We start from the raw sequence: 16,671 nt of genomic DNA, 5'->3' as shown, positions 1-16,671 counted from the left end.
ATCGAGCAAATAACCTCCTTATGCATCTATTTTATTTAACATTTTCTGTCCGTTTTTATTAACACTGCATCTTATATAAGAGATTGTGTACCAACAGTACATCTTGCTTAAGGAATACTACTACTACAATGTAAAAACTGTTCCCATGCCTTGTAGTAGGTCTGGGCCTTTTTGGGAGTGCGATGCCCTCCATACATCATTTACTAGTATTTCAGGAGATAGGTCGTCTTCTATTATGTGATTCTAGGGTGAGATAATTGGTATTCACTCTGAATAGATGCTTTGTATTGCTGTATCTATAAAACAAAGCTGTGTTTGTAAACATAACTTGTGAAAATAGAAAGGACTTACTTTCTCGTGAAGATGCTCACTGAATAGCAAGGGAGTAAAAAGAAACTTTTGTTTGCTAAATATAATAATGTAGCTTTGATTTCACTGAATAATTGTCACTACTAAAATGTGTCCGAAATATATCACGCCTTTGTAAAGCTACTTTTTTAGTGTGCATGTGTGGGTTTGTTTTTGTTTTTTGTTTAACAATTCCTACTCCCTAGTATGCTTTTATTGGGGTAAGGTTTTACAGCTACATCTAGTCATTATTGGCTTGTGTAGAATAAAATATTAGTGATAGTTTGTGGCAAGACTTCCTTTAAGGCTGCATTCACATCTAGACGGACGAAATCGCGGCGTTTTGTCGCCGCAAATCGCGGTAAAAATAGCGGCGTTTTGTACCGCGATTTGCGGCGACAAAACGCGGGTATTGTCCGCCTAGATGTGCCCCAAGATGACCCCCTCTATGGAGATGATTGCCATCTCCTAGCCGAACGCTCGAAGACGCCTGAAAAAAAGGTCCGGGACCTTTTTTCACGCCGCAGGCGACAGGCGTCCGGCGTTCGGCGTGGAGATGTGAACCATCTCCATAGAGGGACATGTATTTCCAGCCCTCTGGCGGCAGAGGCGTAGCGCTACAGGCGTAAAAACGCCTAGGTGTGAATGGGGTCTAAAAGGCATGTAAAGTCAGAAGTTTTTTTTATGTTAATGCATCATTAAGATAAAAAGCCTTCTGTGTGCAACAACAGCCCCCCTAATACTTACCAGAGGTCCTGCTCTGTCCAGCGATGTCCACGAGTGTCTCAGCGGTCTGAGAATCTACCTCCTGATTGGCTGAGACACAGCAGGGGTGCCATTGGTGTCAAAGTCAGCTAGCCAATCAGGAGAGAGAGAGGGGGCAGGGCCGAGCTCAGTGTCTGAATGGACACAGGGAGCTGCGACTTGGCTCGGGTGCCCCCATAGCAAGCTGCTTACTGTGGAGGCATTGAATAGGAGGGAGTGGCCAGAATCACAGAAGAGGGGCCCAAAAAGACTAGGACCTGGGCTGCTCTGTGAAAATCCAGTGCAATATATAACTTTACAATCACCTTAAGATATCTAAAGCATTTGTTACCCCAACACTTCATATTCCTGATATGTGCCTGCTGTACCATGTTGCTTCCTTTATGTGCAATCCCTGGTGTTCCTGCTAGTCCACTGGATTTCCTAATAAAATTGGACCACACTAAGCAGGAGAGCACACCGTGGTCAGTCAGTTGTAAATTAGGTGCGAGCTCAGTGTACTCTCCTCCAACAATCAGACTTGTCCAGACCCCACTGCACAGCCATTCACTGTGAAGTTCAGTGAATATTCATATATAAATCCTGCATAAATTATTTCTAGTGTCAGTTTGTGTTTTCCCATATTTTTTATAAAAGCGTATACAAAATATTTGGCTTTTGAAAACTTATTAGGACCAGTGTACACAGGGTATTTAGCCCTGGTGTATCAGGGTCCAGCATTTAGCTACAGGCAGAAGGGATAGGTGCACAATCCACTCTGCCAGCAGCATGTCAAACTCTTGAGTGGCTAACAGCTGCTGCGTCTACTCCACCTAGCAGTACCAACATTTAGAGCATTATGCGCCCAATTTTGCCAGCAATGGGACTGGATTTGTACCCATATCCAAATGCCAGTGCCATATTCCAAGTGTGTATGAGGCCCTAGGAGAGTGCTCACTTGTGATGCAGTTTTACGCTAGACCCGGACAGAAGTTTGCAGTGGAATCCGCGAGTTCCTAAAATGACAAAGTACACAAGTCTTGGCATTGGTTACATAAAATGTGAGAATTGTTTTATTCCATCCAGGAAGTAAGATTTGCTGTCTGTTTTACAGTGCATTAGTTAAGCTTTGCCAAAAGAAAAAAAAAACATGGAAGCCAATTGGTTTCTTAGTAGAGCTGCACCATATTTTGCACACTCAAGTTTTAGTAAATGTCCCCCATAGTCACCAAGCATCTACAGTATAAAAACCCATCAACATGATCTGTTCAGCATCATCAGATCATCCTCAACATCCTGAAGGTTGTTTGAGGACAGGACAGCCCAAAAGGGCAACAGAGAAAAACGAACATGTGTTAAGCGTCAATAAACAAATTTTTTTGCTCTCTTGCCGTGTGCTGAAGCTTGCCATGATTCAATTAGTTATGTGTATTAAATACCTAGTTGAAGTACCTATTGTGAGTGGTAAAAAAAAAAAAAAAGCCAATCCTCTGGCTGTTGTGTTGCCACTTTCCGTGTGCTCCAAATCTTACCCATTAAGAAGTTGGTATGATTGATGGAAGCTTCTCGCCTGCTAGACCCTCACAAGGGCACACATGCAAAGGCTTTGTTGGGCAAGTGAGTGGGAGACAGTCAGCCGAAATTACAAGTACCGGTATTTGTTTATATATGCTTACAGCTTATGTTTTATACTATATTAAGTGCCTTACATATTCTTTAAAGAATATCACTTGACTACAACAGTATCCAATAGGCTCTGTGTAGCCATAGGACTACCTAATGAACTTTCTATAGGGATGTCTACAGCCTGCTCCATTCACGGATCTCATCACAAGTGCAGCATCAGTTATTTCAGATGTCCAATACACTTTTGCTTAAATTGTGGCAAGCAATATGAAACATCGGAAATTAGTTTAATGACACTTGGAGAAATAACGAATTGTAAAAAAAAAAAACAGCCAAGATACAGAACACTGTTACATGTATGATGTATTTATTATATTACTGCAGTGCTGTACAACATATATGCTTGGTTTATCAATCATACAATTACCACATAATATTAATGGCCAACACAGGCCTTCCCAAATACAGCCACAATTGTTCTTCACATGCTTCTAACTACATAACTTTGCTCGCTTACAAGCTCTGAAGCCATATATACACACACACACACACACACACACACACACACACACACACACACACACTGATAATTGAAAAGCAGGATACAGGAGAGCACACGTTTATACAGAACTAGGTAGCAAGGGAGCGTTTGTTTACGTAATCGTACAAAGCCTTGGTTTACATCAGCGTTTCTCATATGTCTATGTTTTGTGGATATCCAACAAGACGCTAGTATATTGGAGTATATGCAAGTTTACCTGAAAACTGTGCACTGCAGGTGGGACTTGATGTCACATTTGGAAACACTTCACTGTCGATAATGGGTAACCATATAAGGCTTCTGTCTACTTCTCAAAATCAAGGCATCATTTGAGAGCAGCAATGGCTCCCAGACAACAATACCCATTCCCCCTGGATGATGAGAGCAGTCAGTACCCACCTAGACCAACTACGTATGTGCGCCTATTTTACCATTCCCCACAGGTGGCCAACTTGCCACCAAGAACATGAAATCTCAGATGGCCTGATCTACAAATGTAAAAGGTCAATATTTTAAAAAGGGAATTCAGTAGCCCACTGCAAGATTAGGTGCCGATTTTAATAATTAAAAGCCAACTGTTGGTTTATCATACCAAATCACATTTAAAATACAAGCTTTTGCTGACAAAACACATACTCTTAAAATATTTCCACACAAACATACTCCATTTTTAATTTTTTTTATTGAAATTCATGTATTTTTACATTCTGCTTCATTAAGCAAAACCAAGACATATTTAGCACAGAGCACTTTTTTTCTATACTTACATGTGTATTGTGAGGCCATAATATCTAGAGCTAGCCTTTAAAAAACACTCAGATTTTGGTTGTAAACTTTTAAAATGCACAAAGAAAAACAGAGATAATACTACTTATACACCAGTGCAAGAAACTAAAAACACTGTCACCATATATACACCACACATTTAACCTTCAGCTTTATAGTGACTTGTGTTTTAAAACATTCAATTATATAATTTATAAAAAAAGTGCACACGCTCTGCATAAAATGTGCAATGCAACAAGATCATGACTACACTGCAAAATTAAACTAAAAACACACTAATATATATATCACACAAACACACACACCTTTGTGAATTCTAAAACTATACATAACTATTTCTCTAAAGTTCAGCATCATAGACAGTGGTCATATTTTGTTTAGAAGCTTATATGTACTCTAGCAGATGTTAATATTCTTGTTCATAAGGTTTAAAAATATACAATCACTAAGGCCATAAAACATTCACATTGATCAAACACCGATACCATTATCAACCTTAAACACTGGTGGATTAAAAATCACATTAAGACTTTATCACCACTGTAAATACTTTAATACTAGGACAGCTTTACATCGGCCACAAAGAAAAAAAAAAAAAAGCTTTTAAAATCCACAGGAAAATCATAAATACTGTCAGATTGCACCAGTCACAACATAACCCTTAAATGTAAACATTAATGTTTATGTTTAGGATAACCTGAATAAAAAAATAAAATAAAAAAAAAAACACTTTACACCCTGCAAATTTTATTCTTTAAAAAGATCAAGAAAAAATTACTTGAAGGCAGTTCCTGAAGCTAAAACTTGTAATCAAGTTTGCATACAGTACTACTGACAAGCCATTTGATAGTATCCGACTAGATAAAAGATAAAAAAAAAAAACACAACACACACACACACACACACGTGTTGCAAGAAAAATCATACCACCGCTACTTTTTTACTTGAGCTAGCAACATATGTCCGCTGACGCCTTTTGAATAAATGACATGCAAGATGTGTGAATTACTACAAGGTAACAGATTTTTAATAAGGGAGGAAATTTCAAACAGAGTTGACAATCATGTCATTAACACAGAAATCAAAAACCCAACTAAGAACTGTTCACACAGATACCTACAAAATACTCACTAAATCTATTACCTAAAAACTACATTATACAAAGGCACCATCATTTTAAAAGCATTATGTACACAAGTGCCATGATGATCCCCTGTGCATTAACCCTTCAAATAAACTGGAATCAAATCTGTATACACAAAGACAAATGTCTTTTAAAACAGACCAAGTTTTGAGTCATCAATAGACTTTAAATGATTGCAATAGTACTTTTATGTATACTCTAAATATAAACAGCTACATATAAAATTTAAGAAAAAAAAGACACATTTAATACACATCTTGGTACCAATACTATAATTTCTATAGTTATAGCAGGTAGACTATATGGCAGAACAACTTTTATAAATCAAAATACAAAACAATAGAATAGAATAAAACACGGAAATAGAGATGACAAACATTTGTCAAATTTTTCCTCAAAACTTGGATACAAAACAGAACCAAAATCATAAACACAATTCTACCAAACTGTACTACAATCAACTCAGAAATTAACTTTCCAAAAACATAGCTTATATCTCAACATTCAAATGCCTCCAACCTACATGAGAAAATGTCAACTGCAATAGACCACCGTCTTTAAACCAATTTAAAGGGGCATTTAAAGAGCTAAAACAAAAAAATCATCATAGTAGAACTAAACCAATATTCAAAAGTCAGCACTAGATAAAGTTGTGATACAAAGTATCCAGGTAATATCTTAGGCTGTCATAATGTAATCTGTCTTGCAAACTACATCTGGTGGTGCAGCAAAACATGTGGAACCAATTTGCAGGCTATCCATGTTCATTCCAAAGGATTTACTAATCAACTCTTTGTTTCTTCATTTTGTTTAACTGAGCCTTATGTCCTCTAAAGCATAGAAGCACGAGTGTTATCTCTTATATATTTTTGAAAAATAGAAGAACTAGACTACAAAAATAAAGCACACACATACTCAGTTCAGTCAAAAACACAGCACACAAACTTATTCATCTATTCCAGGCTTTGGCTGTAAGAGATGACAGCAAAATAGTCACCACTAAACCCATTCCAAAATCTGTTCATAAAAAATAAAAAGTGTGATATATATCTATCTATACACACACACACACACACACACACACACACACACACACTATTGGCCTAAATAAAAAACATACAGGACTAAAAAGGGAGAAATAGCAATGCTATGAAATGCAAACTTACAAAAAGCAATTACAAAAGTAATAAAAATCAACCGCAACAAACTAAACACATCACTTGTAAACAAGAACCATCAATTGTGCAAAGCAATAAATCTCATATTAACCATTCCTTACCAGATCCACTGAACTGACTGCTTCCTAGTGTAGTTGGTCTGGTTTTCCCACTATTAACAGGTGGAGAAAACATCTGGAAAACAGAAGAATTGGATTCAGATTCATTGTACTTCAGTATATATAGCAACAAATATTACAGACCTGACTGTCTGCTCACTATGAAGGTTTTTTTTTTACCTTCTTTGTCTCAAACAATCTATGGTAGGCATAGTAACCGTAAAAAATAAAAATAAACACTGAGTTTTACACTACGACAGATTACAGCATCAATCCCATCTACTTGTGTGCAATATAAAAAAATGCATCCTAATCTTTCTGGTGTATACCTTGGCAAATTAACTCCACAAATATACACTGTTTAAAGCAGATGATTTAATTATTCAAGGCAATAAGTGTGGATTAAGCCATCATCCAGATAGGTTACTTCATTTTATCTCCAGTTTTACATTTAAAGTACATAAAGTATTAAGCAAATTTATAAGCAACTGTAATTGGATTTGCTGCCTTTAGGTCAATGAACAGCCTCCAAGTTCTAAACCAATTGACCCCCTTTTAGTCCTTTAAGTGATTACATGTTAACAGTCTAGACATGACTTCAAAGTAAAGGTGTCTAGCAGTCTGCTTGTTTCAGGAGCTGCTTTTACCATGTAGTAGGAAGAAGCCATAAGAGCCCAAAGGATATCATACCGCACTGAAATCCAGGAGGTCACTCAGCTCCTTGTCTGTGCCTATAGCGGCCATCCGCTGCTGAGGATTCATCTCCAGCCACTCAGATCAGCTCCTAGAGAAGGAGAGACACACTTACCAGCTGCATCACAAGCAAACCCCCCCCCCTCCCCCCCTTAGTCTGCCTCTACCCTGACACTGGAGGGGGAGGCAGACAGTCACTTCCCCAACATAAATGTATTCATTATTTGTAAAGAAGTTAAACCTACCACCCCCCCCCCTCCATTCCCCAATATAAATATATCCATTATTTATTAGGAAGTTAACCCCCCTCCCATTCACACTATACAATCTGATTGTACAAACTCTTTTAGATCCACCAGCAGCTCTGTAGTGCAAAGGCCTGCCTCATTTGATACTATTTAAATAAAAGGTTGAGGTTTGTCCTCAGATCTAATGATGGGCATACATGCTTTGATTTTATCCAATGGATGTGCAATTTGATTGAAAAGAATCAGAAAGAATTCAATGATTCATAAGAGAGATTGTACAGACTGTATGTATATAGTGTGTGGCCAGCTTATGTCTCTGCAGGCCTCTTCTGTCCTGATCAGCTCCTCTGATCTGGGATGTCAGGCAGAGAAGGCAAAAAGAGAGAGACAGAGAGATTGTTCTTCTCTCCCATTTGTAAAGAAGTTTCCCACGTCTCTGCTATCCCTGATCAGAACATCCGAGAGGCAGAGGACTGACAGTCTTTGCTGGCCGATCATCCCAGCTCACCCCCGATGTAAAGGGATTGGGGTGACAGGACAGTCACTTCAACTAAAATAAATGTAGCCACGATTTGTAAAGAAGTTAAACTGCACCGTCCACTTTCCCTCCCAGCCTCTACCTCTGTCCTGATCAGCCCATCCGACACGGAGAGGAGAGGCAGAGAATGTAAAGGACACAGACACACACTTCACTAATACAAATGTATCCAAATATTAGATACAAATGTGTTGGGAAAGTGTCAGTGTGTCTCCATTTACAATCTGGGCCACATCTGAGTGTCAGAGAAGCTGATCAGGACAGAGCTAGAGGCTGGGACAGGATTCATCTTTACAAATAAGGGGTACATTTTAGTCCAACACCCCCCCCCCAGTCTATGTTCTGCTGACCCCCGACTACCCCGATCAACCCAAAGAGGAGGAGAGGCAGGGAATAGAAAGGGATTTGTGGAGGGGATTATGGGAGGGCAGACAGTAACATCCATCCCCAACATAAATGTATTACTAAAGAGACCCCCCCCCCAAACCTATGAGAGAGAGAGAGAGAGAGAGAGAGAGAGAGAGAGAGAGAGAGAGAGAGAGAGAGAGAGAGACTTCCACAACTAGAACGTCTCCATTATTAGTACAGAAGTTATACCCCCCCCCCCCAATCTGATCAGACCCTTCTATAACTAGAATGTATCCAACAAAAAAATATTAAACCTACTACTAATCCCCCCCAGTCCTGATCAGTTCCACAAGTAGAATGAGCCCCCCAACCTGTATATCCTCACACTGGGATTGGGGGGGGGGGGGCAGCTGCAAGTATGATGTCTCTATTTGTATAGAACCCCCAAACCTCAGTCTCTTTTGGACCCCCCCCCTCCTGATTACACACTGGAATGGGGGGGGGTCACTTTCATAACCAAGACCCCCCCCCCCCCCAATGGAGGTGTGCAGGGATGGAGGGAGTCATATGTGAAGATGATATGGGGGGGGGGGGTAAGTGATGTTGAGGATGGGGGGGTATGATGGGGTGATCTATGCCCTGGGACAATTCCCACCCCCCCCATACAGAAGTGACTCCCCTCCTCCGCTAACAATAGGGGACAAGTTGTGGTGTAAGTTAGTGGGGAGGGGAGATAGGGGGTACAAAGAGGGGGTGGGGGGTACACATTGGGACAGGGAGCCCACACACTGACATTGGGGGGTACACCGGTACTGCCCCCCCCCCGTACCCCCTTTCTCCCCTCGTGCCCCCCCCCTTTACCTTTTTTCCGTTTAAACATCCAACAATTGGGTTGAAGTTTCCGCCTGTCCCGCTCCAGTCTCCTCCCCGTCCCGGGCGGAGAGCTCTGGCTGGGCTCCGGTGAGGCTTTGTGTGGCTTTAGTGCGGTTTTGGCGTGTCAGCGGAGCCGCTCCTCTCCCCGGTAGAACTTGTGGCTGTCTCCCTCCCTCTCCCTCAGGCAGACATTTTTTTCGCTCCCCGTCGAGCCTTAGCACCACGTTAGAGCTCCGAGGGATCCCTCCGCCACAGGCACACGGCCGGCGCTACATTCTCCTTGCGCCGACTCCTCCGCCGGTACAGTGTGAAGCGTTTAGGGGGCGGGGACAGTCAGGGCGGAGGGATACACAGTGCGAGGCGAGGGCGGTGATTGGTTCGGCGTGTGAGGGAGGACGCCGCTAATTGGAGCCGTGTGAGCGGCCTTCTCAGACGGGGTCGGTCAGGAGGAGAGCAGCTGCGGGGCCCCTCTGTGGGGATGGAGAAGACGAGTGTGTCAGGCGCAGCGATCGATGCTGTCACAGCCGGGTGATGAATGTTCTGTCACTACAGCGGGCGGCTTCATTAACTCCGTCAAGTCCCGGCACATGGGACAGCCGGGGGAGGACGGCGCGCCCCGTCCCGGCTCCCCTCCACACTCCACTTGTTGTGGATATAGTCCCTTGGCTGGATGGAGGGCGCGCTGCCGCGGCTGACAAACGTGTTAATGAGGCGCGCCCACGCTGAGCGTGCACGCGACCTCCCCCCTTGTACAGCGGCTGAGCGCCAGCTGAGGCTCCTCCGCTCCGCGCTGTGTGCAGCTGCAGCCCCGCTGTGTGCGCGCCCAGACGGGGACGAGTCTCTGGGGGTCACCCAACTTTATTAGTCCTTCTCATTGACTGCTAAGAGACATTTACAAAACATTCTACCCTTTTACTGTCTCCCGTCCCCAGTGCAATGGTTACAACACAACCAAGGCCCCATTCACACCGACAGGCATTGAAACGCATGGGGAGTGTTTTTTATTTTTTGCACATTATGGGGCCGCCCTTCCTAGATTTGCAAAAAACGTACGTGAGGTGTGTGGTGCTATTGTTAATGGCTCTCCAAACGCAGGATTCGCCGCACACAAAAACATCCATTGAACGTGGCAAAATATGTAAAAAAAAGTTGAAGCTGGAGGGTGGCAAACTGCGTCATCAACTACTTTGCCGCCCTTCGGTTTTCACGTTTTCTACATATTTGTGTGCAGGAAAAATGTGCGTTTGCTTCCCGGGGGGCCATAAAGAAAAGCGCCACATGCTTTTTTTTTTTTTACGCTTTCCAGGAAGGCATGCAAAAATCTGAGCTTCTGTACACATCCCCACAACACCCAGACCTCAATGGAGCCTAAAAGCACTTATTTGTGTCCACTAAAGCCTCATACACACGATCGGATTTCCATCGGACAAATCCGTGAAATTTTGTTTGAAGGGCGTTGGACGTGAACTTGTTCTGCATACAGACGGCAGAACGTTTTCAGCCAAAATACACAAAACAACGTGTGTTTTTTCAGCTCTTTAGCGCCACCCTATGGGCAACATCTACTAATGTCTCATGGTTAGCATTGGATCGGAGCATGGGTGTTTGTACTTTAGTACACACGATTGGATAATCAGACGGAACACATCTGTTGTCGGACAATTTGAGAGCATTCTGTCCCACATTTGTTGTCGGAAATTCCAACAATTGTCCGATGGAACTTACAGACGGGTCGGATTATCCGACAAAACCCTTCCATCACACAATTGTAGGAATATCCAATCGTGTGTACAGCCTTTAAAGCAGATTTACACCCTAAAGTGGAAGCTCTGCTTATCTACCTTCCCCCCGCCATATTTGGCACCTTTCTGTGGCGAGGGGGGAATGGCTACCTGTTTTTGACAGGTATACGTTTCCATTTCTGGGAGGCAGCACCGCTGCGTCATCCATCGAAAGTTCAGCCCTCCTCTTTCCTCCGCCGCCAGGCCCGTTAGAAAGCACAGCGCGCTTCACACATGTGCGATAGGGAACCGGCTGTGAGACTGAAAGGCCCTTACCACAAATGGCAGCACCCCAGAGCGATCCAAAAATCAGCTGAGCTGACGACATCGCGGGATCCCTTGGCAGGTAAGTGTCCATATATTAAAATTCAGCAGCTACAGTATTTGTATCTGCTGACTTTTAATCTACTCTTTAAAATGGTTGTAAAGCCTCAACATTTTTCACCTTCATGTATTCTATACATGAAGGTGAAAAACCTTCTGTGCTGCAGCTCCCCCCTTTATTACCTTTTCTTAGTGATGTGCACTCTCCTTATTGGACAGATTAACCACTTAAGCCCCGGACCAATATGCTGCCTAAAGACCCAAGGTGTTTTTACAGTTCGGGACTGCGTCGCTTTAACAGACAATTGCGCGGTCGTGCGACGTGGCTCCCAAACAAAATTGGCGTCCTTTTTTCCCCACAAATAGAGCTTTCTTTTGGTGGTATTTGATCACATCTGCAGTTTTTAGTTTTTGCGCTATAAACAAAAATAGAGCGACAATTTTGAAAAAAATGCAATATTTTTTACTTTTTGCTATAATAAATATCCCCCAAAAACATGTATAAAAATTATTTTTTCCTCAGTTTAGGCCGATACGTATTCTTCTACCTATTTTTGGTAAAAAAAAATCGCAATAATCGTTTATCGGTTGGTTTGCGCAAAATTTATAGCGTTTACAAAATAGGGGATAGTTTTATTGCATTTTTATTTATTTTTTTATTTTTTACTACTAATGGCGGCGATCAGCGATTTTTTTTCGTGACTGCGACATTATGGCGGACACTTCGGACAATTTTGACACATTTTTGGGACCATTGTCATTTTCACAGCAAAAAATACATTTAAATTGCATTGTTTATTGTGAAAATGACAGTTGCAGTTTGGGAGTTAAACAAAGGGGGCGCTATAACATTTAGTGTTCACTTGATGTGTGTTTACAACTTATGGGGGGTGTGGCTGTAGGACTGACATCATCGATCGAGTCTCCCTATAAAAGGGATCACTCGATCGATACGCCGCCACAGTGAAGCTCGGGGAAGCCGTCTTTACATACGGCTCTCCCCGTTCTTCAGCTCCAGGGAGCGATCGCGATGCAGCGGCTATAAACGAATAGCCGCGCCGTCGTCCAGGATCGCTCCCCAAGGCTCACCGACCTCCGCATGTACCGGGGGGGGGGGGGGGTCCCGATCGGACCCACGTCAAGCAGAGGACGTAAAGGTACGTGCATGTGCCTGTCCGTGCCATTCTGCTGACGTATATTTACATGAGGAGGTCGGCAAGTGGTTAATAGGCCATTAGCTCCCGCTGCTGTCAATTAAATCCAGTGACGGAGTAAGCCTGCACGCGTGCCCCCATGGAAAGTGGCTCATCTTGGGGGCACCCGATGAAGAGTAGGAGCACCCCAGAAAGAGGAGGATTGGGGCTGCTCTGTGCATAACCCTTGAGCAGAGCAGGCAAGTATAACATGTTTGCAATTTAAAAAAATAAATAAATTGAGGCTGGCTTCACACTATTGCAAATTGGATGCAGATTTCCCCGCACCCAATTTGCATGTCAGGAGATTGTGACCGGTGTTCTATTGAGGGGAAAAAAACATAATACAGTCGTGGCCCCAAATATTGGCACCCTTGCATTCCTGTCAGATAATGCACCACTTCAGCCAGAGGATTGTTGCAAAAAGTTTAGCCATTCTCACGTTTATTTCCTTTGTATTTGGTATGATGTAAAAAAGTGGTGAAACAAAAAGCTAAATCTGACACATTCCATGCAAAACTTAAAAAAATTGGACTGGACAAAATCATTGGCACCCTCAATTTAATATTTAGTAGCACACCCCTTGGAAAAAGTAACTGAAAACAATTGCTTCCTGTGACCATCAATGAGTTTCTCACACCTCTCTAGTGGAATTGTGGACCACTCTTCCGTCCACTCTCCAGATCTCTCAGATCCTTTTCCCAACTGCTTATTTGAGATCTCTCCACAGGTGCTCTATGGGATTTAGATCTTGACTAACTGCTGGTCAGTTCAGTACTCCCCAGCGCTTTGTCTTAAATAATTTCTGGGTGCTTTTTGACCTGTGCTTTGGGTCATTGTCCTACTGTAAGACCCATGACCTCTGACAGATACCGGTGTTTCTGACCCTGGGCCCTACATTGCACCCCACAATTCTTTAGTAGTCTTTAGATTTCATAATGCCATACACACAGTCAAGACATCCAGTGCCTGAAGCAGCAAAGCAACCCCAAAACATCAGTAAACCTCCACTATGTTTGACTCTATGCACTGTATTCTTTTCTTTAACCACTTAAATACCAGTCGCTTCCAGCCCAAGCCAATCTTCAACTTTCTGCGATGTCACTGTTTAAATGACAATTTAAATCATGCTACACTTTACCCAAACAGAATTTTTATAATTTTGTTCCCACAAATAGAGCTTTCTTTTGGTGGTATTTGATCACCTCTGAGGTTTTTATTTTTTGCTATACAAATAAAAGACTGCCATTTTTTTCCCTTGTTATAAAATTTTGTAAATAAGTAAGTTTTTTCCTTCACTGATGAGGCTGCGCCAATGAGGTATCACTGGACACTGACAGGCACGGACGATGAGCACTGATATGCAGCATTGATAGGCAGCACTGATGGGCACGCATGGGTGGCACTGGTGGGCACTGATAGGCGGCACTGAAAGGCTGCAATGATGGGTACTTATGGGTGGCACTGATGGGCACTGACATGCGGCACTGATGCTCATACCTGGTGGCACTGGCAGGGATTTTGGGTGGGCACTGGTTGGCAGCTACCTGGGCATTGATTGGCAGCTGCTTTGGCACAGATTTGCATTTCCCTGGTGGTCCTGGGTGGCATACTGGGGGTGGTCCAGACACCCCCCGGTCAGGAGAGCAGCCGATTGGCTCTCCTCTACTCGTGTCTGTCAGACGCGAGTGAAGAAAAGCCGATCAGCGTCTCTTCCTGTTTACATTGTGATCAGCCGTGATTGGATCACGTGGTAAAGAGCCCCCGCAAGAGGCTTTTTACAGAGATCGGTGCACGCGACGGCTGTTATCCTGCTGGATGTCATATGACAGTCAGGATAACGCAACCACTTCCCGGAAGTACATTTTCTATTGACCGGGCAGGAAGTAGTTAAATGCCTCATTTCTTTTTATGGAAACGGTATAATGATGGGCTTTACCAAAAAGCTGTCATTATGTTTCATCTTGCACATTCTCCCAAAAGGATTTTGGCTTCATCAGGTATGTTTTGGCAAACTCCAATCTGGCTTTTTTACTTTTCTGTCAGCAGTGAGGGGCCTGGGTCTCCTACCAAAGTGTCCATTTTCATTCAGATGGCAACGTATAGATGACACGGTTGTACCCTGTGCCTGAAGGTCGGCTTGGATTTGTCTGGAAGTTGATTGAGGTTCTTTATCCACCTTTTGGACAATGATTTGTTGCATTCTTTGATAAATGTTTCTCTTTCGTCCACATCTGGGGAGATAAGCTACAGTGCCGTGGGCTTTACACTTCTTGACAATGTTGCGGGCAGTGGACAGAGGAACATTAAGATCTCTGGAGATGGACTTGTAACCTTGAGATTGTCAATGCTTTTCTACAATTTTTGTTCTCAGACAATCCTCAGACAATTATTTGCTGCTCTTCCTCTTGTCCATGTTCCGTGTGGCATACAGAGACACACAACAGAAAGGTTGAGTAAATGTTTCACCATTTGATTTCTATGATTAAGCACTGTTTGATAGTGTGAAACGCGTCAGCTCTTCTGTCCGTTCTGCTGTGGCATGTATTTTCGATCTTATTTTTGAATAAAAGGCAAATAATTTTTTGAAGTGCGTCTTCATATCGCAGTGATTTCTATATTGTCAGAACCTTGTAATTGATACAGGTGAGTTTAATTACACATTACAGGAGCATCACAAACGTGGAATGCAATTATTTCTTATAATTTTGATATCATTTTTGTCCTGTCCATTTTTGGAGTTTTGTGTGGAATGTGTCAGATTTGCTTTTTTATTTCTCTACTGTACTGTCATACCATACAAACAAAATAAATAAACATGAGACGGCCTAAACATTTGTAATTGCAATGGTCTGGGCAAAGCGACGCATTATCAGACAGAAATGCACGGTTGCCAATATTTTAGGCTATGAGTATAGGACCAACGCGTGTGTTCACCTTTGCACGTGGCCGTATTACATTTTTAATATATTTGTTTTACACTGTTTTATTTTAATTTTATTTTTTACTATTATTATTTGGTACACTGTGCCAGATGTTTTTGTGCACTGATTGGCCCTCCGGATCACTTGATGGCTGTGTCCAATCAGAGAGCCCATATCCTGATCTGTGATGTGCTGTATCTGAAGGACACAGCCATCACGGGATCGCGCCACACATTCTAACAGGACGAACGGCCCTTGTCCCACCCTGCAACTGTACATAAATTGTTCAAAAAATAAAAAAGGCCCAAAAGAAAAAACTAAACCTTTTAATTCAATTATAAATAACTTTGCAATGCTTTGTATGAGAGTCATTTTTTTGGTGTCATTTTAAACAGGACACATTTTAAAATAAAATGTATGTTTTTAATCTATAGCAGCACCTTCTTTTATTTTATTTGAAAACAAATTATGAACATTGGTCAGAAAAGTAAAGGAGAATTTAAAAAAATAGTTACAAGGTTTTGTCTATGGATTGCATTCAGTTTCTTTTTGCAAAAAAAAAGTAATTGTTTGTCCTTAAAATTGAGTTCTACCCAAAACTGGAACACCCGAGTTTTAAGGAGTCCTAACCCCCTGACATGTCGTTTTTTTTTGGGGGGGGGGGAGAGTGGGTACCTAGTTTTGACAGGTACCCAGCTCCCACTTCCGCTGGCGCCTTGCCTGTAAAGTTACGGCGGCGTAGCGTAAATTAACCGGCGGAATTCAAATTCGGCGGGTAGGGGGCATGTATCATTTAAATGATGCGCATCCCCACGCCGAACGAACTGCGCATGCGCCGGCCGTGACAGAATCCCAGTGCGCATGCTTCAAATGACGTCGGCAACTCGTCATGCTTTCGTCGTGAATGTAAATTACGTCCAGTCGTATTCGCGAACGACTTACGCAAACGACGTAAACATTTCAAAACTCTGCGCGGGAACGACGGCCATACTTAACATTAGCTACCCCTCATATAGCAGGGGTAACTATACGCCGGAAAAAGCCGAACGCAAACGACGTAAAAAAAAAGCGCCGGGTGGTCATTCGTTTCTGAATCGGCGTAACTCCTCATTTGCATATTCCTTGCGTAATAATGCAGAAGCGCCACCTAGTGGCCGGCCTGGAATTGCAGCCTAAGATCCGACGGTGTAAGACACTTACACCTGTCGGATCTTAGGGATATCTATGCGTAACTGATTCTATGAATCGGGCGCATAGATACGACCGTCGGAACTCAGAGATACG

At 42.6% G+C, this 16,671-nt stretch overlaps 1 protein-coding gene across 5 annotated transcripts in view; it reads right to left on the bottom strand.

The window, feature by feature from the left end:
• Positions 1 to 9,826, bottom strand: part of TCF12 (transcription factor 12) — a 273,710-nt gene extending 263,884 nt beyond the window's left edge. For 2 of the 5 annotated variants that reach the window (XM_040342741.1, XM_040342743.1), the window contains exons 1-3: positions 9,154 to 9,826; positions 7,156 to 7,249; positions 6,469 to 6,541 (exon numbers count right to left, since the gene is read on the bottom strand). In XM_040342741.1, coding sequence (XP_040198675.1) covers positions 6,469 to 6,541; positions 7,156 to 7,227 — 145 coding nt within the window. In that variant the 5' untranslated portion in view covers positions 7,228 to 7,249; positions 9,154 to 9,826. Of the gene's footprint in view, positions 1 to 6,468; positions 6,542 to 7,112; positions 7,250 to 9,153 lie in introns of those variants that run through there. The other 3 variants (XM_040342744.1, XM_040342742.1, XM_040342745.1) reach the window with 3 other exon arrangements.
• Positions 9,827 to 16,671: the final 6,845 nt, after the last annotated feature.

The sequence above is a fragment of the Rana temporaria genome, chromosome 3 (assembly GCF_905171775.1).
Source record: "Rana temporaria chromosome 3, aRanTem1.1, whole genome shotgun sequence".
NCBI lineage: Eukaryota > Metazoa > Chordata > Amphibia > Anura > Ranidae > Rana > Rana temporaria.
This window is presented reverse-complemented; position numbering and strand designations above follow the sequence as displayed.